Source organism: Halichoerus grypus, chromosome 1 (genome assembly GCF_964656455.1).
Source record: "Halichoerus grypus chromosome 1, mHalGry1.hap1.1, whole genome shotgun sequence".
Lineage (NCBI taxonomy): Eukaryota > Metazoa > Chordata > Mammalia > Carnivora > Phocidae > Halichoerus > Halichoerus grypus.
The window spans coordinates 206,846,003-206,868,661 of NC_135712.1; the positions used below are offsets into that span (position 1 = coordinate 206,846,003).

A 22,659-nucleotide genomic window follows, 5' to 3' on the forward strand; every position below is an offset into this window, starting at 1 on the left:
TGGGTGGCTCAGTTGGTTAAGCCACTGCCTTCGGCTCAGGTCATGATCCTGGAGTCCCGGGATCGAGTCCCGCATCGGGCTCCCTGCTCGGCAGGGAGTCTGCTTCTCCCTCTGACCCTCCCCCCTCTCATGCTCTCTCTCTCTCTATCTCATTCTCTCTCTCAAATAAATAAATAAAATCTTAAAAAAAAAAAAAGTGCCAGCTGACACGCACAAGCCCAGAGTGGATGCCCAGCAAAGCGATGGACACAGAGCCCCCTCCCAACTACCCCTTGCTCCCTGGGCCCAGCATCCTCCTAAAGCTCTGGCTGTGGCTGGAGGAGATCTGAAAGGCTCCTCGGCCCGGACCCTGCTATCCTGCGCCAGGCCTTATGAATGACGACTGCCGGAGGCCCGGCGACCTCTGACCCGAGGCGCCCGCCGCGCCCCTCCCCCGCTGGCAGGTGGACGGCGGCTGCGCCAGGAGGGTGGGGGGGAGGCCCCGGCGCCAACCTTAGCTGGCCGGCGGCCGCTGCCGCACTAAGCGGAGGCGGGGGACTGCGGCGCGTACGGGGCCAGGCGGGCGCCCGCCTGGACCGCCTCCTGGGCCTTGGAGCGCGGCGCGGCCACCCGTCTGCCTCCGCCGCCCCGCCCGGCCGGCCAGAGCAGTAGGCTGCATCTCCGCCCCGCCCTCTCACCCCGGGATTGACACTGAATGTTCTGCGGGGGGTTTGCCGGACAGCGCGCCTCCGCCAATTGGCGGCCTCGCTGGGCGGGCCATGGGCCCTGTCGCAAACCTTGGCCAGTCAGGTGCGCCGGCCCGCCCAGCTGAGGCCTCGCGAGCTCGCGAGTGGCCGGGCGTCCGCGGCACGCGTCACGGAGCCGAGGGCCTATGGCGGCTCGGGAGGGTTGCGGAAGACCAATGGGCGGCGGCGCGGCCCCGTCACTCAGGACGGCCTAGGCCAATGAGCGGCGGGCTGCGGGGGCGTCACGGACAGCAGCAGCGGACTTGGGCTGAGGTTCCCGGGCGGGCGGGCGCGGAGAGACGCGGGAAGCAGGGGCTGGGCGGGGGTCGCGGCGCCGCAGCCAGCGCAGCCAACCCGAGGGGCCGCCGCCGCCGCCCAGCGCGCTCCTGGGCCGCCGGCCGCCGCCAGCACCCGCCGCGCCGCAGCTCCGGGACCGGCCCCGGCCGCCGTCGCCGCGATGGGCAACGCCGCAGCCGCCAAGAAGGGCAGCGAGCAGGAGAGCGGTGAGTGCCCGGGCCATGACCCCGATCCCGGTCCCGCGCTGCCAGCCCCCGCCCTGTCCATCACCGCCTGGCCCCTCCCCCTACGCGTCCCCCCCCATTTCTCTCTGCTCATCCCCCCCAGCGCCCCTTCCCCCTGCCTGTCCAAGGTTGGGGCCCAGGGCCCGGAGAAGACCCCTGTAGGAGCCCCCTTGCCAAAGGCCACCCCCCACTGCAAAGACTGTGCCCCCCCACACCCAGCTGTCACTGCCAACCAAGGCACGTATGACCGCTGGGGCCCCACATGGGGCCTTGTCACCACCCCACCCCCTCCTTTCCTGGCCCCTCTTCCCAGATTTTAATCCCCCCACTTCCTCACTCACCTCTCCCACTGATGGAACCCACTGCCAGACCCCGACCCAGGCTCCTGCCAGTTTGGGAGTGCTGTGGGGTCTGCCTCCACCCCGCAGGGACCTTAGCCACTTAGTGACCACACCCCTCCCCCCTCCAGCCCCCGCCATCTTTCTCCTGCCCTTCCCCTTTTCACCTTATCACAGCCCCCCTCCAAACCCACGCTGCCCCCCTTAAGCATTTCCCAGAGCCTCCTCCAGCATTGTTTTTCCCTTCTGTGTCACTTGGCATGGGGGACAGGATCTTTCTGGGTCCCTCTGCCCCTCTCTCATCCTGTCACTCTGTCACTCTGCCTCTCTGCCTGTGTTCCCTCCTCCAAGCAAACGTCTGTCCCTGGCTGAGGTAGCAGACTGTTTATGAACCTAGAGAACTGCTTCAGTGCTTCCAAAGCCAAGTTTGAGCCCGTCTTGCTGGGATTCATTGCATCTTCTTTCCTGGGTTTGGGGGGGGGGGGTGCAACAGAGCTCCTTCCCATCTCCTGCTATGCAGTGAGCTCTAGGCTTTTTGGAGTGCCCCTAAACAAATGGTTGTTTTACAACTGAGGCTCCGTCATTCACCCCGTCCCCAGGGCTTCTTCACCCTCTCCTGGCCCAGGATGAAAAGTGGGGTATGAAGTGTCTGGGTTTAGCAGGGCTCATTCAGCTTGAGCTGGGATGGTGAGAAAGGGGACTTGAAGCATGACAGTTGGGGAGAGTAGTGACTGACATCTAATGACTTGCTTTGCCAAGGGACAAATAGATTCTGATCATTCCCAGGGCTCAGCCAGAGAGAGGCCTGTTTCCCCCTCAGCCCCCAAATTATGTTGGTGTTGGCCTTTTCCAGCCAGAGAGATTCTGTATCTGGAAATGCCTTCAGAAATGACCTCAAGCCCCTTCCTCAGTTCTCCCGGGTCTTAAATTGTCATCACTCCAGACCTATAGCTGGAGCTTAGCTAGGATCCCCTTCCAGTTACCCAGAAATAGAGCTGAAAAGGGAGGCCATGTCCAAATACGCCCTTCCCAGTTTCTGATCTCAGACCCCAGCATCTGAGTCCTTTGAATACCCTGTCCCAGAAAGATGCAGGCATGAAACCCAGGGAACTTTATTCCCACACGGATTCAAATGGCAGAACTCAGAATCACCAAGCAGCCATGGGAAGGCCTGACATGTCACCAATGGGCGGGGGACAGGGAGGCAAGTGCCTGTAGCTGAGCACTTGATGACAGAGGAGCAGGTGGGTAGTGACCAAAAAAGGTCTGGGCATGAGCTTGGAGGGGACTAGGCAGAGGGGGAGGGGCTGGGGCCCCCAGCAGGTGAGGCTGGCTGGGAGGTGGAAGGTGGAGGCAAGTAGCTATATATTGCAGTAGCTCAGCTGAAAGTTGGGGAGATGACATCGTCCTGGAAAACTTTCAAGGCATATCAAACACATGCAGAGTGGGGCGGAAAGCCGCACAGGGAAAAGGATCCCCGAGAAAAAGATCAGAGAGGCTCTGGAAGGAACCGCTAATTCTCCCAGAGCACAGGCCAGACACCCAGAAGTGGACTACCACAGTGAAACAGAGCTACCGTTTATTGGGCATCTAGGATGTGCCAGGCTAAATGGTCTCCATAGATCTATCTGCTGGAGTGATTTTCATAACAGGGTTTTCTCCGAATTTTCCAAACACGCTGTCTGAGTTTGACACGGACTATGTCAAAGAGGCAGGATTCACATCCAGATCCACTTACCAGCCAATTTCCTAGACCCCAGAATTTCCTGACCCAGACATTCTTAAGCTGCCTCCTTGATTTTTACTCTATTCACTTACATTTTCTTAATTTAAAATAATAAAGTTGTGACCCACTTTTGTTCAGATGTAAAATTTGATCTGTCCTGAGCAATAATATAAATGAAATCAGGAGATTGGTGTGCTAGTCATATTCTCTCTGATACACATTAAAATACAATGTAACTGGAAAAGTGAAACATCCCTAAAATCATTTTATGCCCTGCCAGTGAGACCCATGTCACACTTCCGGGAGATGCCCCAAGCTGTACGTCCTTCCAGAGGCTTACAGGGGCTCTTAGAAAAGGAAATAGGATGAGAGAGGAAGCCCCTTTTTGCCTTGAAGCTCCGAGTCCAAAAGGATGAAATTAGACAAAATCTGCCGTCTTGTAACCAGGGTGCGGTGGGGGTGGGGGCGGGGGCAGTAGCCAGGCCAGCCTGCAGGGGGCACCTGAATTTCATCTGCCAGCTTTCAGCCTGACCTGGGTCAGGAAAACGCCCAAGCCATAGTAGACACCAGTCAGGCATCCTGCAGCCCCCTGTGCCCCTGTCTCCATGGCAGGACACAGTGTCAGCTTCCTCCCAGGAGGGCAGGGATCGAGAACAAGCCCTGGTGGGGTGGGGTGGGAGAAATCTTAACCCAAAGATGCCAAAGCCATTGGCAGGGGCCCGGAGAAGATGCTAAGAGAACATATAAAAAAGACCAAGCCCTGGGCTCTGAGCAAGCTGGAGAACCGAGAGAAGGCCTCCCAAGAGGCCTGGGGACGGGCGGCCAAGTGGAGCTCAGGCCTTGGCTGGCACTGGCCGAAGGCACCCCTGGGAGCTGGCCCACAGAAGGGGCGGGGCTGGTGAAAGGGAGCCCCCAGATACCCCTCCAGGTCCCAGGGACAAGCAGATCCAGGCTCTGTGAGAAGTGCCCCCAAGAGGTCCCTGGATAGGAAGAATGGAGGCCCTCTAACATCCTACAGAAGCCTGAGAGCAGCAAGCACCTTCTGTGCATTGGCAGTTGTATGGGTGCCCAAGAGGGTCCTGCCAAGGCAGCTTTTCCCTTAGCCCAGTCAGGCCTACAGAAGCTTGAGGGTCCTATCTGTCCCTTCCCTGTACCTGTTGGTCCCTAAGTTGGCTTCTCTTCCTGCCACCACCCCACAACTCCCTGCCTCCCCCTATAGATGGAGTCTTGGGGATGGGCAGCCAAGCTGGTACAGCAGGTCTCATGAGCCTTCCCAGCCACCGTAGTCTTGGTGCCCTGAGAGGAAGACTGAGTGATGGCTTCCAACCCCAACGATGGTGAGGATGAGCCCTGTTGCTATAGCAACTTCCCAGGCACTCTCTGCCCCTCAAGCCAGGGAAGGGCTGCAGTGGAGTTTCGGGAACAGGTGGAGAGGAAGAGTCTGTAGACCCCTGGCTAGCCCTGGAAACCTCTCCCTGACTAACAGCCCTGAGCTTGGGGGCCTGGGGAAAAGCAGAGGTATGGGTGGCCCCATTCAGACAAGGGGGGGCGTTCCACCCAGAGCGGGGGTCCAGCTCAGTTTTAGTATATGTGCTGCCAAAGCGAGCACAGGGGGTCCAGCTCAGACCAAGGCGGTGGGGTGGTCCAGCCCAGTGTTGTGTTAAGCTCAGAATGGGGGTTGGTTCAGCTCAGTGGTGGAGTCCAGATCATAATGGATGATGGTTCAGTACAGAATGGGTGTCCATCCGGCTGGGGAGCCATCCAGTCCAGAGTAGGGGTCCCATCCATCCGTGTCCCAGACAAACAGGTTTCAGAGGGCTGAGTGTGCTGAGATTGTTGTCTGGGGTGTCCACGGCTGGGCTCCTGCCTCCTGCTGTGGCCCTGGCTTTTTGAGGGGTGTCTGGGGTTCTCTCTGTTAGCCCAAATCGAATCCAGACCAGAGTGGAGGCTGGCAACCACCCCTCCATCCCTCGGGGGAGACATGGCAGGGGGGCGGGTTTCATAAGCCAGGAGCTGGCTGGGTTTCCCTTCCCTGCCACTTCCTGTTGTCAGCAGGGGCCACGGGTGCTGGGCACTTTCAGAGAAGCTGCCACTGACCCTCCACTTTATTTGGGATGTGGAAAGAAGGAGGAAGATGGTCAAGGCTGCCTCCCCCTCCCCCACCCCTAGGTTTAGCCTTTCGTTTCCGGTTGGACTTTCATGGCTGAAAGCAGAGCCAAGCACAGGGCAAGGTTTGACAGAGGCCAAGGACATCCTGCGATGTTAGTCCCCTCTCTGCCCCCACATAGGAGCAAGACAAATCCAGATATACCCATTTTTCTCTTGGGGTAACAGGATTTGGGGGCTCCAGGTTCAAAGAGGACTTAGGGGAGGAGATAGGGTGGCTCTTGCGCCTGCCCCCACCACTTCTTTCTCTCCATCCGCTCTTTCAGCTAATTAACGGGGCTCTGGGGCCTCTTTGGCCCCAGGGAGCCCCTAGCTGCTGCCTGGGTCTGAACCTTAACTCCTTCCCCTCTGCCCAGTGGGCACTGCCCTGGGCACATTCGGTGCCATCCTCTGGGTAGTTCAGCACCCACTGAGGACGGCAGGACCTGGCATCTTGGGAGCAGTGAAGTCCCTGGAACAGGAAGTTAGCTTTAGCACTCCACCCCTGGGGCAGCCAGGCCAGCCAGAAGGGACACCCTCAGGAGAATCTTCCCACTGCCTTCTGCTAAGGAGGGCCTTCGCAAACCTTGGCCAGCTGGGAGCAGGTACCTTTAAATGCTTCCCTGGCAACCGGCTCCTCCTCCCTGGTCCCCTGAGGCCCTTCAGAGGAAGCCAGCTCAGAGGCCTTGCGTGTTCCTGGTTTCCCTGCAAAGGGAGGATTCCAGGGAGGGCTCAGGGCAGCCTGGGATGGATGTGGGGTCAGGCAGTGGCCAGGGCAGTGACTCGGAGACCACCTTCCAGCTGTGGCTGCAGCTGCTTCTCTGGGCCCACCTGACTCTCCGTTTCCTGGGCTACCTGCACCACACCTTCTGGGCGCGTAAGCCACAGCCAGCACCCTGAGCCTCCCTGGCCGGGGTAGATGGGTCCCACATCACCCTATCCCTCTCCACCCCCCCACTGCACCCTCTGCTGGAAGACATAGGAAGCAGAGGTGAGTATGGGGGCTCCTGGCTGGGGCTTCCCCCATCATTATCCCTCTTTATCTGCCCACTCCTTCTGGCACTGTCCCCCCCTCCCCACTGTGCCCAAATCTGGCAAGCCGATGGCACCAGAGGGGACACAGTTTGAGCCCTTTAGTACTTTGAGAGTCTAGAGAAGAGCTGTACTAGGACCAAGGCACCCATGGAGCCTCTCAGTGGAGTACCAGCAGACAGCCAAAGGCAGGCCCACTAAGTCAGGGAAAAGCAGAATATGGTAGTTCTCAGGGAGGGCTGAGAGCAAACAGGGAAGCAGGACCAGGCATTCTCCTGGATTCTTCCCACACCCCTTCCGTTGCCTTGTTAGGTGGGCAAAGGTGAAGTCCCAAGAGGGTACCCTCCCCCTCGCCACCTTCATCCAGAATTCAGTGTGTATGTTTGGAGGTTTCCAAGGAAGGTGTTGTGCATCAAAAAAGATTCTGCTAGGGAAAGCACTGGATTTGGCGCAGCCCCCAGGCTCAGAGAGGTCTCAAGCAGTTGATGGCCCAGCCAGGTACCAGCCTAGGACTCGTGGCCATTCCTTGACTGCCCCCTCTCTGCCCAGTCACTCATTTTAGGGCTTTCCTGGCCAACAGTCTCTCCTCCGTCTGCCGTTCCTGCAACCCCATGGAAGGTTCTTCCCTCCAAACGCTGAGGGGAGTCTTGGGAACGGTGGGAGTGGTGGCCACCCATGAGGCTGTGTGGGATTCCTGGCGCTGTGTCTGGGTAGTCCGGGCAGATGACAGACAATGCCAAAGTACAAGCGCGTAGGACCCCTCAGGGTGGCAGGTGTCAAGGGGTAGAAGACAGCTCCGTCTGTGGGCCACCCTGTGCACTGCCACCAGGCGGGAGCGAAGCAGTTAATCTTGTGGGCATTGAGGTCCGGCAGGCCACCTCAGGCCTGGTCAGTCTTCCCATCTGTACGAGGAGAGGAACAGCAGGTCTGACCCATTAGGGTAGGAATTAAGCACAGAAAGCATTCAGCACAGGACTGGCACACAGGAAGGGTCCCTGAACAGCGTGCCTGGCCCCGGGGGGTGGTTACAAGGGCTGGTCTGTAATGCCAGAATCCACCAAGCTGTACGTTTAGAGCTGGAAAGGTCAATGTACCCCCCACGCCCTATATTTCATACCTCAGTTTTTAGAAATACCTAAAAGCAAAATCAGTAATTGCCATTTATATCGCATTAAGCCCATACCAGCCACTATCCAACCCCTTTTGCCAAGATTAATTCATTCAGTCCTCACAACCATCCTACCAGGTCGTTACTAGTATTATCCCCATTTTACAGATGAGGAAAACTGAGGTCAGGTCAGTTGCCTAAGGTTGCACAGCTCATCAGAGACCAGGCTGGGATGTGAACTTGATCTTGTCCCAGAGTTCTGGCCCTTAACTGCTTTGCTGGGCTCCTTCTTGGCCTTGGCAAGAATGCCTGTTTTCAAGCCTCAGTTTCCTAGGGCGTTAAATGGGAAGAATGGATAAAAGGAAAGTTAGTAGGCGAACCAAGTGAGCAGGCCCAGGGTCCACCGGGAGGTCTTCACCATTAGCCGGATGGTGATGTTCGCCTTGGGGTGCTGAAGGGCCCGTGGGGTGTGGGCATAGGGTAAGGCTCCCCTTGAACCAGCTCTGGAGGAAGGACCCCTGGACTGGCAAAGGCGGGAATGGGGCCAGCTGGGGGCCAAGGCAACAGCTGAGCCCCCCAAGGGCGCCTGCTACCCGAGCCCCAGAGGCCTCCACCCCGGGCCCGGCCTCCCCAGAGAAGGGGTTGGAGGAGCAGCCAAATCCCCAGGCTATAAATATCTTGGCTGGCGTCGGCCCTGGCCATGGAATGTCGGTCAGAACTGGGGCGAGTGGGGGTGGGCTGGCCTGGGTGTCACTCTCTATACCCCTAAGAGTAACCCCCGAGTCACCTTGCACCCCATTTGGGACAGAGTTGAGGCTATATCCCACTTCTCTGAGTAAAGGGGGCCCAGGCCCCCAGCCCAGATCAGGGCCCCCCAGAGCTGCCCTCCAGCTCAGCCAGGGCACCTGAAGCTACTGGGAAAAGGTCAGTCTCTAGGTTGAGACAGCTGCACCCCACTTTGCACAAATGGGCATCTCCCCAGGAATAGCCGAGGCCCACCCCGGTAAGATGGGGTCTCTAACTAACGCTCTCTCTCTTTTCCTTTCAGTGAAAGAGTTCTTAGCCAAAGCCAAAGAAGATTTTCTTAAAAAATGGGAAAATCCTGCTCAGGTAAGCCCCCTGGATGCAGAGCCCTGACATGGGTGAGCTGATGGCCCCCCACCCTCCAGCTATGTCCCTGTAACATGGTGAGGATTTTTAGGGCCCTGTGGAGGGCTTCAGACCTGACCCCATTTGCTCCCTAGATGCCAGCGGGGGCTCCTGGGCAGAGGCACGCAATCACCCACTGGCACGCACCCCCACCCCACCACCCCCTTCCATCTGGTGGCCCCTGCCCCCGACGCAGCTGCCAGCAGTCCCTGGGCCCCGGGCCAGGGCCGGATCTGGCCCCTGCCACCCGCCTTAAGGAATGTGTCCTTCGCCATCTTGTTTTTCCGCCCCCTGTCCTTACCCCCATCATTCCACCCCCTCCCCAGGGCCCCCTCTGCTGGTGGCAGAGGGCATGCCCTGGACCTTGGCCTTGCCCCCACTTGGAGGGGGTCCCTGACCCTCCCAACCCCTCTGCCCACAGAATACAGCCCATTTGGATCAGTTTGAACGGATCAAGACCCTCGGCACGGGCTCCTTTGGGCGAGTGATGCTGGTGAAGCACAAGGAGACCGGGAACCACTTTGCCATGAAGATCCTCGACAAACAGAAGGTAAGCGCAGCCCGGCCAGGAGGTCACCGTCCCCCCCGCACCAGGCCTTGGTTCAGACTGTTCCCACTGCCTGAGTGGTCTTCCCGTCTGTCATTCACCAACTGTTTCCTGAGCCTTCATAATGTGCCAGACCCGAGGTTCAGAAGCGCCCATGCTGCCTTCATGAAGCTTCTCCTCCAGACCAGCCACTGATGGGAGTCCAGGCAGTGGGCACGGGTTCAGACACGTACCCTGTATCAAGGAAGCCAGAGTCTCCCTGGGGAAAGTATTGTATTTATACAGACCTTCTTTCTTTTTTTCTTTTTTTAATTTTTTTTTTATTTATTTGTTAGAGAGATAGCAAGAGAGCACAAGTCGGGGTAGGGGGGTGGGAGAGGGAGAGGGAGAAGCAGACTCCCCGCTGAGCAGGGAGCCTGATGCGGGGCTCAGTGCAGGGCTTGATCCCAGGACCCTGGAATCATGACCGGAGCCAAAGGCAGATGCTTAACCAACTGAGCCATCCAGGCGCCCCTCACAGACCAACCGACCTACCTTTCTTTTTTTCTTTCTTCCTTTCTTTCTTTCTTTCTTTCTTCCTTTCTTTTTCTTTCTTTCTTTCTTTCTTTTTCTTTTTTCTCTTTCTTTTTCTTTTCTTTTTTTCCTTCCTTTCTTCCTTTCTTTGTTTTCTTCCTTTCTTTCTTTCTCTTTCTTTCGTTCTTTCTTTCTTTCTATTTTATTTATTTGACACAGAGAGAGGGGGCACAAGTGGGGAGGAGGGTTAGAGGGAGAGGGAGAAACAGACTCCCCACTGAGCAGGGAGCCCGACGCAGGGCTCGATCCCAGGACCCTGGCATCATGACCCGAGCCAAAGGCAGACGCTCAACCAGCTGAGCCACCCAGGTGCCCCACAGACCTTATTTCTGTAAATACTTTTGCGATCCTACTTTATGCCAGGCACTGCTGTAGGGTAGCATGTTCAACAGAAAGGTAATACAAGCCATATAAGGTTTTAAATTTTGTAGAACCCCCCCCTTTAAAAAGTAAAAAGAGGGGCACCTGGGTGGCTCAGTCGGTTAGACGTCTGCCTTCGGCTCAGGTCATGATCTCAGGGTCCTGGGATCGAGCCCCGCATTGGGCTCCCTGCTCGGCAGGGAGTCTGCCGCTTCCTCTCCCTCTGCTACTCTCTCTCTCTGTCAAGTAAATAAATAAAATCTTTAAAAAAAAATTAAAATTAAAATAAAAAAAAAATAAGTAAAAAGAAACAGGTAAAATTAATTTCAGCAATGTGCTCTAATTAAGCCGGTATATCTACAATATTATAACTTCAACATATGTAACCAGTGTAAAAATACCATTAATGAGACCTCTCATTTTTTTTTTCTGTATGAAGTCTTCAGAATCCAGTGTGTATTTTACACTTACATCTCTGTTCAGATGTTCAGTTTTCGCTAGAAAAACAAGAAAAAGCAGATTCACATAGCCCGCGTTGTTCCATTCAGGCTTAAAAGTCACCCAGTAACTGCCTTGAGTGTTCGTTTTTAAATTTTCATTTTAGAAACTTAAAATTTTAAACTTGGTTCCCCAGGCAACTAGCCACATCTCGAGTGCTCAGCAGCTGTACATGGCTAGTGTGGACTTACTGGACAGTGCAGGTGTAGACCCAGAGCATACAGCTGTGAGCAAAGTGGGAAAAGCCCTAGCACAGCAGATCAGAGCTGACCGAGGGGCCAGCCTGCCTGCGTGTGACATGCGGTCCTGCCACTGACTAGCTGTGGGTGACCTTGGGCAAGGCACTTCCCTTCTCTGCATCTGGGTCTTCCAAAATGCCATGCTCACAGTGCATACCCCTCAGGGCTCTTGTCACTATGTGTGAGGCACCTGCTGGGGACAGCTGAGGAAGAATCAGTGTGGGGTTTGAGTGGCTGTGGGGAGGGTGCTCTGGATGCAGGGAAAGTATTTCTAAATATCTCTTAGGCACCACTCTAGCTTGTCTTTTCGGTTTCAGCTTAGCTGCCCCTTCCTCCAGGAAGCCTTCTCTGACTCCCCCGTCCCCCTGACTTTACCAGGCCCCTTACCTGGGCATCCGCAGGCCCCGAGCTTCCCCCCACCATGGCTCTGACCCTTCTGGGCCATGAGGCTTGGTGACTCGTGTTCTTGCCCTGAACTGCATGCCATGCGGGGACAGGCAGCTTCTGCCTTCTCAGTATGTCCTCAGCATCCAGCCCGAGGTTCTACAGGCTGTGGTCACTCAAAGGGACCAGCCCAGCCCAGGGGGTTACTTCTGGGCATCGGGGAAGAGGAGGACCCTCTCAGACCCACTCTTACCTCCCTTCCCACCCCTACAGGTGGTGAAGCTGAAACAGATCGAGCATACCCTGAACGAAAAGCGCATCCTGCAAGCGGTCAACTTTCCGTTCCTTGTCAAACTCGAGTTCTCCTTCAAGGTGGGGTCCCAGCGCCCGGGGGCCGGGGCCACTGCTAGGTGGTACAGCCTCGGGGCTCCCAGAGCTAGGGTGGGGGCCGAGGACGAGCCGTGGCTGCCCGAGGAGGCAGGCCCACTAATGGGAAAGGAGGAGAGTCCCAGAGGAGGGATGCTGGGGGCAGGAGTCAGCCTGAGACTGTGGTAGACCCATGTTCAAATCCTGGGCCCACCAGTTTCTAGCTTGAGAACCTGGGGCAGATCACCCAACCTGGCTGACATCCCTCCAAACCACCTCTCCATTTGACAGCAAAGCACCTGACGCACGCACGACTCTAGGCCCAAACTGCGCCACACAGCCTTGATTGAAAGCGCAGCTCTGTGCTCCTCCAGGCTGTGTGACGCTGGTGCGGGACTTGACTGCCGTGAGTCTCAGTTTCCTTGTCTATAAAGTGGGGATCCCAACACTCCCCACCTAATGGGGTGGCCATGACCATTCCGAGCACAATGTGAGCACCCTCCGTGAGCTATTTTGGGTGTTATCCTAAGCTGTGACCACAAGATCTGGGGAAAGCCATTCAAGGCCTGAGACCCAGACAGTCACAAGGGCCCCGTGCCTGGTTTAAAGCTCAGCTGCTGTCATCCTAAAAGTTGTAATAATTTTTTTTAACAAGGGGCTTCACATTTTTATTCTGGGGCCCCACAAATTCTGTAGCCCATCCTGGGCCCGTTTTGCAGGTGACAAAACTGTGACCTCAAGCTTCAGTGAAGACAGTCGCAGACGTGAGATGCCCCAGAGTCCTCTCCCCAGCCCAGGCACACTGGCTGGGCCCCTCCCACCCCACCTGCCGGCCCTCACTTTCACCCCCTGCGAGCAGGATCCCAGCTGCCCCTTCTTCTTCATGGGCGGAAGGAAATGAGCCAGGAGGCTCAGGGAGTACAGCGCCTGGCGCTGCGAACAGGCTTCATATGGGAGCCAAGATTGTTGTTGTCGCTTTATTCTGGAACACCCGCCATGTAAAGGCACCAGGCCTTCAGATGGGCCCCTGATCAGCCGCTGTCTCCCATAGGACAACTCGAATTTATACATGGTCATGGAGTATGTGCCTGGCGGGGAGATGTTCTCGCACCTGCGGCGGATCGGAAGGTTCAGGTGAGCTGGCCAGCCCCTGCCACAGTGGGCCTGGGTGTGCCCACAGGTGTCGTCGCATGACCAAGCCATCTGGGAGGTGACGTGGGCTCTCCAAGTCTGTCTGGATTCTTGTTGCCCCTGAGCCGAGGAATCTGTGATTTCTCAGCCCCCACAAAACAGAAGAAGCACGGTGACTTTGGTCTCACTGTTTAAGTTGGCAGTTTTAAAATTCATGCTATCATTTACCTTAGTTATGTAGATATGTGCTTTATATACGACAGAACGCACAGGAGCTTAACGTTTTGACATATGCATACACTTGGGAAACCACCACCCAAAATACCATAGAGAACATTTCCATCACCCCAGAAAATCCCTCGAACCCCATTCTTGGCAAATTGCCGCCCTGAAGAAAGCAGTTGTCCTTTCTGGTTTCAAACACCATAAATGTGTTTGGTCTGGGTTTGGGCTGGATATAAATGGAATCACACCGTTTATATTCTTCTGTTCCTTTCTTCTCTTGCTTCACATAATCATCTTGACATCTAGCCACGTTGTTGAGTGTATTCATCGTTTTTCCTGGCGGTGGTGTTGGGTACGATTCCACTGTGTGAAGCTACCACAGTCTGATTGTGTTCCTCTGTTGATGGACATGCGGGCTCCTTCCCGTGTGGGACCATATACGAAGAAGTCTGCTCTGCTTATGTGTTTGGGGCGGCTCTGAAGGCCCAGCTGCTAGACCATTTGGGGGTGGGCAGGTCATACTGGGCATAACCACCCACACTCACCTGTCCCCTCCCCAATTGTCCCCACTAGTGAACCGCATGCCCGCTTCTACGCGGCCCAGATCGTCCTGACCTTCGAGTATCTGCACTCACTTGACCTCATCTACCGGGACCTGAAGCCGGAGAACCTCCTCATTGACCAGCAGGGCTACATTCAGGTGCCCACCAGGACGGGCATGGGGCAGGCCCAGGCGGCCATGGGCTGGATCCTCCCCCTCCCTGTCTCCTTCCTGGCCAACAGCCCGTTCTTGTGCCTGCAGGTGACAGACTTCGGTTTTGCCAAGCGTGTAAAAGGCCGCACCTGGACCTTATGCGGGACCCCTGAGTACCTGGCCCCGGAGATCATCCTGAGCAAAGTAGGCACCTCCCCGCCCATCCCACTGCCCTGAGGCCTACTCCACCTGCACCCCTCTTCGCGCTCCTCTCTTCACACCATACCCCCCGCCTCTCACTCTAGGGCTACAACAAGGCTGTGGACTGGTGGGCCCTGGGGGTTCTCATCTACGAGATGGCCGCTGGCTACCCGCCCTTCTTCGCTGACCAGCCCATCCAGATCTATGAGAAGATTGTCTCTGGGAAGGTGAGGCCTGGATACAGGGGCTAAGCCCCCACACAGACCCTTCCCCACCAGTTCTGCTCACCATGGAGCCCTGCATATAGTGTCAGAACAATCTAGAAGTTCATTAAGTTAGGCCAAGCAGTGAAGCTGGGCGCACCAGCCACATGAACAGGCCAGCACCTCACACAGCCTCCCCGTCTAATCCTGGACCCACACTGCTGATATTTCCAGGGCTTCCAGAACCCCAGGCCTCACCCGAACACCTTCCCTGCCCGACAGGAGACTCTGCTTGCCTCTGGTCATCCCACTGAGCATGAGTTTCCACAAGTTTCACAGCAGGAAGCAACCGTGTGCAGTTCCCGGGTGCCGCTCCAGACCCTGCAGGGTCACTTAGGGGATGCAGCCCATGCCTCCTCTCCCAGATGCAGACTTGCTAGCTCTTGGGGTACAGGTTGGGGTGGCAGAGCTGTCACAGAGTGCAGACGTGCTCACTGCCGCACGATGCACCTGCTCGGCTGTACCCCAGCACTTGGAAGGAGTGATGAGGCTCAGGCTTGGAGAGCATCATCACAGGCCCCAAGGGCTCAGGACAGAGGGGAACCTTGCCTCTGCCCTCAGCTCACTACCTGGCTGGGAGGACCCAGCCATCCTTCCACCTGGCCTGGGAATTAGTGGAAGCAGCTCCCAGTTCAGCCTGGGGGTGCCGACATGGCTCCACGTCCCAGCTCAGCCACCCATTGGCTTTGAAACCTCGGGCAAGTGCCTTTGCCCTTCTGAGCCTCACCTTACCCATATGAGAACTGGGGAACCAGACACTTGCCCCTCTGAGAAAGAAATCCGCTGCGACGTGGGGTTACTAAAAAGAGAAAGACGAGGTGTCTGCCACTAGGCTGAAAAGAAATTGCAGGGAAAATGGCCCAAAGTGGGGGGGGGGCGGGGAGAAAAGGAAAAAACCATAGACGGTTCTGAGGAGGAGAGGAGAAGATGAGCATAACTCCCTTCTTTGTAGCATTTTACAGTTCCCACGCGCCCTCAGCGGTATTCTCTTCCCTCATGCAACGCTGGGATATCTGCCCCCTGCCTGAGAGGCAGGCACAGGCCCAGAGAGGGTAAGGGCCATGGCCAAGGTCATAACAGCGTGTAGGATGTAGAGCAGTGCTGGAACTTAGTTCTTGGTGGCTATAAATCCAGTGACTACTTGCAAACAAGGCTTTGGGGAAGTTTCTGGAAGAGTTGAAGTGAGCCTTAAAGAGTGGAGGAGTCTTAGCTATGGAGAGAGGGGGGGAAACAAAAACAGTCATTTCTCTCCTAACCGTGGATGTTTCAGAAGTCCCCAGACCCCGGCAGAGCTGCCTTAGGAAGCAGTAGCTAAGAATGCAAGTTCTGGAGTCCAACAGACCCAAGTTGAAAGCCCCTAGTCCCGCTCCTCTGTGTGACTTTAGGCAGGCTGTTAACCCTTCTGAGCCTGTTTCCTCGTCTCTAAAACGGGAACCATCGTAGGGTTTACCTTAGAGCAGCAGTTCCCAGGGTGGCCCCCTGTCCAGCAGCACCAGCATGGCCGAGGAACAGGCTAGACATACAGGTTCTCAGACCTCCTGAATCAGAAACTCCAGTGGGCCCAACAAGCTTTTTTTTTTTTTTAATATTTTATTTGACACAGCACGTGCAGGGGGAGTGGCAGGCAGAGGGAGAGGGAGAAGCAGGCTCCCCACTGTGAGCAGGGAGCCCGACGTGGGGCTCGATCCCAGGACCCCGGGATCATGACCTGAGCTGAAGGCAGATGCTTTAGCTGGCTGAGCCACCCAGGCACCCCCCAACAAGCTTTTTTATTCGGATCCTAAAGCACACTTAAGTTGGGGATTCTCCACTTGGGAGGACTATTAGGTAGCAAAGGCAGCATTCTGGGATTCCCCAGACTCCAGACAAGTCCCCCACCTTGACTGTGTTAACCCCCTCTCCAGGTGCGGTTCCCATCCCACTTCAGCTCTGACCTGAAGGATCTGCTGCGGAACCTGCTGCAGGTGGACCTCACCAAACGCTTCGGGAACCTCAAGAATGGGGTCAACGATATCAAGAACCACAAGTGGTTTGCCACAACTGACTGGATCGCCATCTACCAGAGGAAGGTGGGCCGCCTCCTTCCCCATGCCACCCCCCCCAAGCAGGTGCACTGAGGGTTTTGAGCAGAGGCCACGAGCCAGGGAGGACTACCAATGGAGAGATGGAAAGGGCAGTGGCATCTGAAAATAGGCCACAGGCTCTGAGTCAGTCTAGCTGAGGGGCCTTAGAGCAGTGGGGTCTAGATGGGGGTTGGTGGGGTCATTTGGCCACTCTGTGACCTTGGGCACAAGACACCCCTCTGGTGAGCTGGCTATAATGAGATTCTTAAGGTTGTTAAGGTGAGTCCACATCCTTATGTTAAGTTCAGGCCTGGGTCAGAGGAAGTTATCTCATGAATGTTAGGCCATTCACATTTATTGTTTTAAGGATGATTATGTTGACTATGGAGGTCTGAGTGGTTCTTGACCCCTCTCCAGGTGGAAGCTCCCTTCATACCAAAGTTTAAAGGCCCTGGGGACACGAGTAATTTTGACGACTATGAGGAGGAAGAGATCCGAGTCTCCATCAATGAGAAGTGTGGCAAGGAGTTTACTGAGTTTTAGGGGTGTGCCTGTGCCCCCACGGGTTTTCTTTCTTTCTTTCTCTTTTTTTTTTTTTTTTTTTTTGGTGGGGGGGGTGGGAGGGTTGGATTGAACAGCCAGAGGGCCCCAGAGTTCCTTGCATCTAATTTCACCCCCACCCCACCCTCCAGGGTAGGGGGAGCAGGAAGCCAGATATTCAGAGGAATGGAAACACCAGCTGCTCCCCCTCAACCCCTCCCCCTCCTGCCTCCCCCTACCGCTTTTGCCTTCCTCCTCCCCAGAAGACCCCCACCCAGCCCACTTCTGCCTGTTTTAAACGAGTTTCTATGTTCCAGTCAGACCATGTCTTACTGGTGTATTCAGGGACAGGGTGTGGAAAGAGGGGCCCAAACTTAACTCCCTCCCCACCCCCCCCTAAACCACAGGCATCACCCACTAAGGGCAAATGAAGGAAAGGCCAGCCTTCTCTTCAGAGCAATGGTGCCTGGAAAGGAGAAATTTTAGTGACCTGTTCAGTGGGCTGCTTGCTAGAATTAAAAAAAAAAAAAAAAGGTATAATCTTATTTAAGTTCCACCAGTGCCTCCCCCTCCTCCTTCCCCTACCCCTGCCAAGCTGCCCCCTTCCCAAATCCATTTTAACAAGGCTGGGAAGCAGACTGAATTTGTAAAGGAAGGAGCTGGGGTTCAAACCTCCGCCCCAAGCTGCTAATCTCCTCTGCTCCTCTGCCCACCTCCCCCCAACCCTGGGGGGTCCCCTGGCAAGCCTGGAAGGGTCTCAGCCCCTTTAGGAAGCCCCTGTCCCCCCTCTGCCCCAACAGACCTTTCTTCACCCTTGGGCTTCGGCCAAGACAAAGAAAGCAGCTGCCCCTCTCCCTGCCAAAAAGGAGTTGTCCCCCGAAAAGATAGAAGGGGAGCCCCAAGCCCAGGGTCTTTCCTCCCACCAGCACTCCCCCCAAACTCTAATTTTATTCTCAGCTAGATTTTAATGCCCAGCCTCCTCTCTGCTCATTGGGAAGGCAACCCCCGCAAAAGAAGGCAAAGCCCTCCTCCCGCCTCTTGGCCCGGGGTTCAAGGCCAGGGTTGCTGGGGAGCGGCTGCCTGTTTTATTCACCCAGCAGCCTCCGCCCCCTCCCCCCCATCCTGGGCGCTCCTCCTCTGCTTAGCTGTCAGCTGTCCATCACCCTTTCTCCCCCCCCCATTTGTGCTTTTTTCTCTCAACACAAAAGTGGGGAGCCACCCCATTCATCCCCATATTTGTCCCTCTCGTAACTTCTCCCCATCCAGGAGGAGCTCTCAGGCCTGGGGTGGGGCCCCGGGTGGGCACGGGGGCGATTCAACCTGTGTGCTGCGAAGGACGCGACTTCCTCTTGAACAGTGTGCTGTTGTAAACATATTTGAAAACTATTACCAATAAAGTTTTGTTTAAAAAAAAGTGTCGCTGGTGTTCCCGACTTCGGTCACCCGCCCACATACCCCCAGGGGTTTGGAAAGAGAATTTCGGACCCCAACGTCCAGGCTGATCAGGATCTGGCCTGGAGTCCTTGTAAAACCGGGTTTGGCCGGAATTCCGCCACTACCCCGCCCCGCAGGAGAAGGGGGCGCCAAGCTGCCCTTTGACCCTAGATTCGGGGTCCCCGAATCTGCGGCGCGCCCCCTCGGCGTCCAGCCCTCGGCCGAGAGGGCGCTCTAGGGAGACGCTGGGGCCGGCGCGCCGGGAGGCCGAGCGGCGGCGGGGGCGGCCGTGGCAGGGGGGGGAAAGGGTGGGGGAAACCGTGCGCGCCCCCCTCCCCGCATCCTCGGCGCGGAGCGCGGGGCCAAGCGCGCCGTTGGGGCGCGGGGGCGGCGACAGTCCGAGGGTCCCCGCGGCGCCCGGCAAGCAGAGCGGCCCGGCCCGCGGGCGGCGAGTCCCGGTAAGTGCGGTCCCGAGAGCGGAGCGCGCTGGGGAGGCGTGGAGAGGGGGGCTGGGCGCCGGGGACGTCTGGGTCCCGCGCCCAATGGCTGGAGGGCGGCCGAGCGCCGCCCGCCCGCCCCGCCCGCCCCCTCTCCCCTCCCCCCGGCGCTCCCCTCCCCCTCCCCCGCCCGCCGCTTTCCCCCGCCCCCGCCCCGGCGCCAACTCCACGGCGCCTCCTTAAAAAGCGCGCGGGAGTTGTAAGGGGGGGCCGGAGCGAGCCAGAGTGAGCGAGAGCGCAGGGTAAAGGGGGCGGGCGGGGGGCCCGGGCTCCACCTTAAAAGCGGGCGCGTGGGGGTGGGAGGGAGGAAGGCGGGCGGCGGGGAGGAGGGAGGGAGGGAAGGAAGGGGGGCCGGAGTGTCCCGGGCGCAGGGCGCGCGTGCGGCGGCGGCGGCGGCGGGGAGGGGCCGGCCGCGCCGCGCTCCCCTCCTCCCTCCTCGCATCCCCGGCCCCGCGCGCGCCCAGCAGAAGCGGGTCTGTGTGTGCGTGCGTGCGAGTGAGTGAGTGTGTGCATATTTTTTTCTCTCTTTTCTTTCTCTCTCACTGTTTTTTCTCTCTCGCGCTCCCTCTCTCTCGCTTTTTTTTTTTTTTTTTTGCAAAGAAACAGCAGCGCCGCCGCCGCTCCGCCGAGGCGCTGCGCCCCCCGGGGGGGGAGGCGGAGGAGGCGGGCAGCGGCGGAGGGAGGGGAGCCGGGGAGGGGGGCGCCGCGCTGGGAGGGAGGCAGCGCGCACGGTGCAGCCGGGCCGGGCGGGAGGCATGGCGGGGCCCCCGGCCCTACCCCCGCCGGAGACGGCGGCGGCCGCCACCACGGCGGCCGCTGCCTCGTCGTCCGCCGCTTCCCCGCACTACCAAGAGTGGATCCTGGACACCATCGACTCGCTGCGCTCGCGCAAGGCGCGGCCGGACCTGGAGCGCATCTGCCGGATGGTGCGGCGGCGGCACGGCCCGGAGCCGGAGCGCACGCGCGCCGAGCTCGAGAAACTGATCCAGCAGCGCGCCGTGCTCCGGGTCAGCTACAAGGGGAGCATCTCGTACCGCAACGCGGCGCGCGTCCAGCCGCCCCGGCGCGGAGCCACCCCGCCGGCCCCGCCGCGCGCCCCCCGCGGGGGCCCCGCCGCCGCCGCCGCCGCGCCGCCGCCCACGCCCGCCCCGCCGCCACCGCCCGCGCCCGTCGCCGCCACCGCCCCGGCCCGGGCGCCCCGCGCGGCCGCCGCGGCCGCCGCCACAGCGCCCCCCTCGCCCGGCCCCGCGCAGCCGGGCCCCCGCGCGCAGCGGGCCGCGCCCCTGGCCGCGCCGCCGCCCGCGCCCGCCGCTCCTCCGGCAGTGGCGCCCCCGGCCGGCCCGCGCCGCGCCCCCCCGCCCGCCGTCGCCGCCCGGGAGCCGCCGCTGCCGCCGCCGCCACAGCCGCCGGCGCCGCCACAGCAGCAGCAGCCGCCGCCGCCGCAGCCACAGCAGCCGCCGGAGGGGGGCGCGGCGCGGGCCGGCGGCCCGGCGCGGCCCGTGAGCCTGCGGGAAGTCGTGCGCTACCTCGGGGGCAGCGGCGGCGCCGGCGGCCGCCTAACCCGCGGCCGCGTGCAGGGGTTGCTGGAGGAAGAGGCGGCAGCGCGGGGCCGCCTGGAGCGCACCCGCCTCGGAGCGCTTGCGCTGCCCCGCGGGGACAGGCCCGGACGGGCGCCGCCGGCCGCCAGCGCCCGCGCGTCGCGGAGCAAGGTGAGCGCGCCGGGGAAGGGCGGGGGGGTGCCGCGCGGTAGGCAGGTGCGGGCGAAGTTGGTGGCGGGGCGCGAGTCCCGGGAGGAACCGGGTGGCGGGCGGCCCTGGCTTTTCGCGTCTTTCCTGCGGGTTCGGCGCGTGGTGACCTTGGCAAGTGACTTAATCTTGCCGAGCCTCAGTTTCCTCCGCTTGTAAAACGGCACTTAATAGCAGTAGCGACCCCTTGAGGTTGTTGAGCGAGTTTAGTGAGATTTGGCTACCGAGGGCTTTATGAACACAGAGCCTGGCACGGACTGAATGCGTAAAAGTTAGTCCGTGTTGGTATTAAAGGTGGGTGTTAAGCACACCACTCGGTCCTGGATCCCAGGGACTGGGCCCAGGGCCAGAACAGCTACTAACCTTTCCCGGCTCTCTCCCCGGCACCAGAGAGGTGGAGAAGAGCGAGTGCTTGAGAAGGAAGAGGAGGAAGAAGATGATGAAGAGGAAGATGATGAAGACGATGTGTCTGAGGGCTCGGAGGTGCCTGAGGGTGACCGCCCAGCAGGTGCCCAGCACCACCAGCTTAATGGCGAGCGAGGCCCTCAGAGTGCCAAGGAGAGGGTCAAGGAGTGGACACCCTGTGGACCCCACCAGGGCCAGGATGAAAGCCGGGGGCCGGCACCGGGCGGTGGTACCCGCCAAGTGTTCTCCATGGCAGCCATGAATAAGGAAGGGGGATCAGGTAAGGATCTCTCTGAGTTGGGGGGGTATTGCCTGGTGGGGAGGAACTGAGCCCCAAGACAAAGCCACAGGCATATGTGTTTTCTTTCCCAGCCTCTGCTGCCACTGGGCCAGACTCCCCATCCCCTGTGCCTTTGCCCCCAGGAAAACCAGCCCTACCAGGGGCTGATGGAACCCCCTTTGGCTGTCCGTAAGTTGGGGTATTTGAGACATGGGGGTGTCGCCTGTGTGTGTGTAATAGAGTCAGAGGAATATCTCTGCTCACTGGTTCCCTCTGTTGTGACACAGTTCTGGGCGCAAAGAGAAGCCGGCTGACCCTGTGGAGTGGACAGTGATGGATGTGGTTGAGTACTTCACCGAGGCCGGCTTCCCGGAGCAGGCAACAGCTTTCCAAGAGCAGGCGAGTTCCCAGCCCTCAGTGTACCCCTCTATGCCAGGGCCTCAGTGGGGGTCTGCTCTGACCTTGCTTGCTTGCTCTCTCCGTCCCACCCAGGAAATCGATGGCAAGTCTTTGCTGCTCATGCAGCGCACGGATGTGCTGACTGGCCTGTCCATCCGCCTGGGCCCGGCCCTGAAAATCTACGAGCACCACATCAAGGTGCTGCAGCAAGGCCACTTTGAGGATGACGACCCCGATGGCTTTCTAGGCTGAGCGCCCAGCCTCCCCTCTGCCCCAACCCATTCCAGCCCCCATCTCACCCAAGACCCCCAGAGTCCAGGAGCTGGATGGGGACGCTCTCAGCCCTCGTAACCGATTCCAGTGAGGGGGCATTCCTCCCTGCTCATCTCTTCCCTGTGTTTCCCCAGCATACACACATTTGGCCCCTAGCACATCCTGTACTCCATGACAGAGGAGTGTGGGGTGGGACAGGGCCTGCTCATTGCACCCCAGGAGGCCAGCCCTCCCCTCAAGTCTAGGACATTTTTGAAGAAAAAAAGCAAAAAACAAAAACGGGGGCTTCCTATCTCCCCTAGATCTTCTTCAGTTCAGCCAGATGTTTCCTATATAAATGTTTTGTTCTGCCTGTTCATTCTGGTGGGTGGCCTTTCCTCTCTCCCCCACCACCCATGCCCCATCCCTGTCTGCCCCTGGGAACAGCTGGGGTGGGGTCTCTGGGTCTTCCCTAACCCTCTCCTTTCTTTCTGTTGGTTGTTGCTCCAGCTGGCTGTATTGCTTTTTAATATTGCACCGAAGGTTTTTTAAATAAAGTTTTAAAAAAAAAAAATGCCAGGCGTTCGATTTTATGAATGGAATGGGGGGAGGGGCTTGAAGAGCTACGGGCCTCCTGGGAGAGTCTAGGGTTAAGACAAAATTGTTTGAGGAGGAAGACAGGTAGTGCATGGGGCTGCCTGACAGCCAGCTAGGACAGGACGTGCATCAGGAGAGCGGGAATATTCGCTTAGTTGGGTCATCTCCCGATGCTCAGGACAGTGCCCAGGCACACAGTAGGCGCTCAAATATTTGTTGAGT

At 58.4% G+C, this 22,659-nt stretch overlaps 3 protein-coding genes across 4 annotated transcripts; all 3 read left to right on the forward strand.

Moving 5' to 3' along the window:
• Window positions 1–986: 986 nt before the first annotated feature.
• PRKACA (protein kinase cAMP-activated catalytic subunit alpha) lies at window positions 987–17,948 on the forward strand. Of its 2 annotated transcripts, none has more exons than XM_036066515.2 (10): window positions 987–1,228; window positions 8,644–8,705; window positions 9,166–9,294; window positions 11,619–11,717; window positions 12,763–12,845; window positions 13,641–13,767; window positions 13,870–13,965; window positions 14,067–14,189; window positions 16,130–16,294; window positions 16,706–17,948. In XM_036066515.2, the coding sequence occupies exons 1-10, from the start codon at window positions 1,183–1,185 to the stop codon at window positions 16,829–16,831; spliced, it is 1,056 nt and encodes a 351-aa protein (XP_035922408.1). In that variant the 5' UTR covers window positions 987–1,182; the 3' UTR covers window positions 16,832–17,948. The 2 variants fall into 2 exon arrangements, with proteins under 2 accessions (XP_035922408.1, XP_035922409.1); XM_036066516.2 differs by lacking the exon at window positions 987–1,228 and adding an exon at window positions 4,611–4,647.
• Window positions 6,095–6,757, forward strand: SMIM46 (small integral membrane protein 46). Its single transcript, XM_078061999.1, has one exon. The coding sequence runs from the start codon at window positions 6,203–6,205 to the stop codon at window positions 6,353–6,355; it is 153 nt and encodes a 50-aa protein (XP_077918125.1). The 5' UTR covers window positions 6,095–6,202; the 3' UTR covers window positions 6,356–6,757.
• A 1,181-nt stretch (window positions 17,949–19,129) lies between the features above and the next one.
• SAMD1 (sterile alpha motif domain containing 1) lies at window positions 19,130–22,286 on the forward strand. The gene is made up of 5 exons (XM_036066513.2): window positions 19,130–20,468; window positions 20,895–21,189; window positions 21,282–21,378; window positions 21,477–21,588; window positions 21,682–22,286. The coding sequence occupies exons 1-5, from the start codon at window positions 19,515–19,517 to the stop codon at window positions 21,838–21,840; spliced, it is 1,617 nt and encodes a 538-aa protein (XP_035922406.2). The 5' UTR covers window positions 19,130–19,514; the 3' UTR covers window positions 21,841–22,286.
• The last annotated feature ends 373 nt before the right edge of the window (window positions 22,287–22,659 follow it).

Bases quoted from the DNA above. Each gene is read 5' to 3' on its own strand.
- SMIM46 (XM_078061999.1), top strand. From the start codon at position 6,203: ATGGATGTGGGGTCAGGCAGTGGCCAGGGCAGTGACTCGGAGACCACC.
- SAMD1 (XM_036066513.2), top strand. From the start codon at position 19,515: ATGGCGGGGCCCCCGGCCCTACCCCCGCCGGAGACGGCGGCGGCCGCC. The intron at 21,190-21,281 runs GTAAGGATCTCT...TTTCTTTCCCAG, and splicing joins GAATAAGGAAGGGGGATCAG to CCTCTGCTGCCACTGGGCCA. The intron at 21,379-21,476 runs GTAAGTTGGGGT...GTTGTGACACAG, and splicing joins GGAACCCCCTTTGGCTGTCC to TTCTGGGCGCAAAGAGAAGC.
- PRKACA (XM_036066515.2), top strand. From the start codon at position 1,183: ATGGGCAACGCCGCAGCCGCCAAGAAGGGCAGCGAGCAGGAGAGCG. The intron at 11,718-12,762 runs GTGGGGTCCCAG...TGTCTCCCATAG, and splicing joins AACTCGAGTTCTCCTTCAAG to GACAACTCGAATTTATACAT. The intron at 16,295-16,705 runs GTGGGCCGCCTC...ACCCCTCTCCAG, and splicing joins TCGCCATCTACCAGAGGAAG to GTGGAAGCTCCCTTCATACC.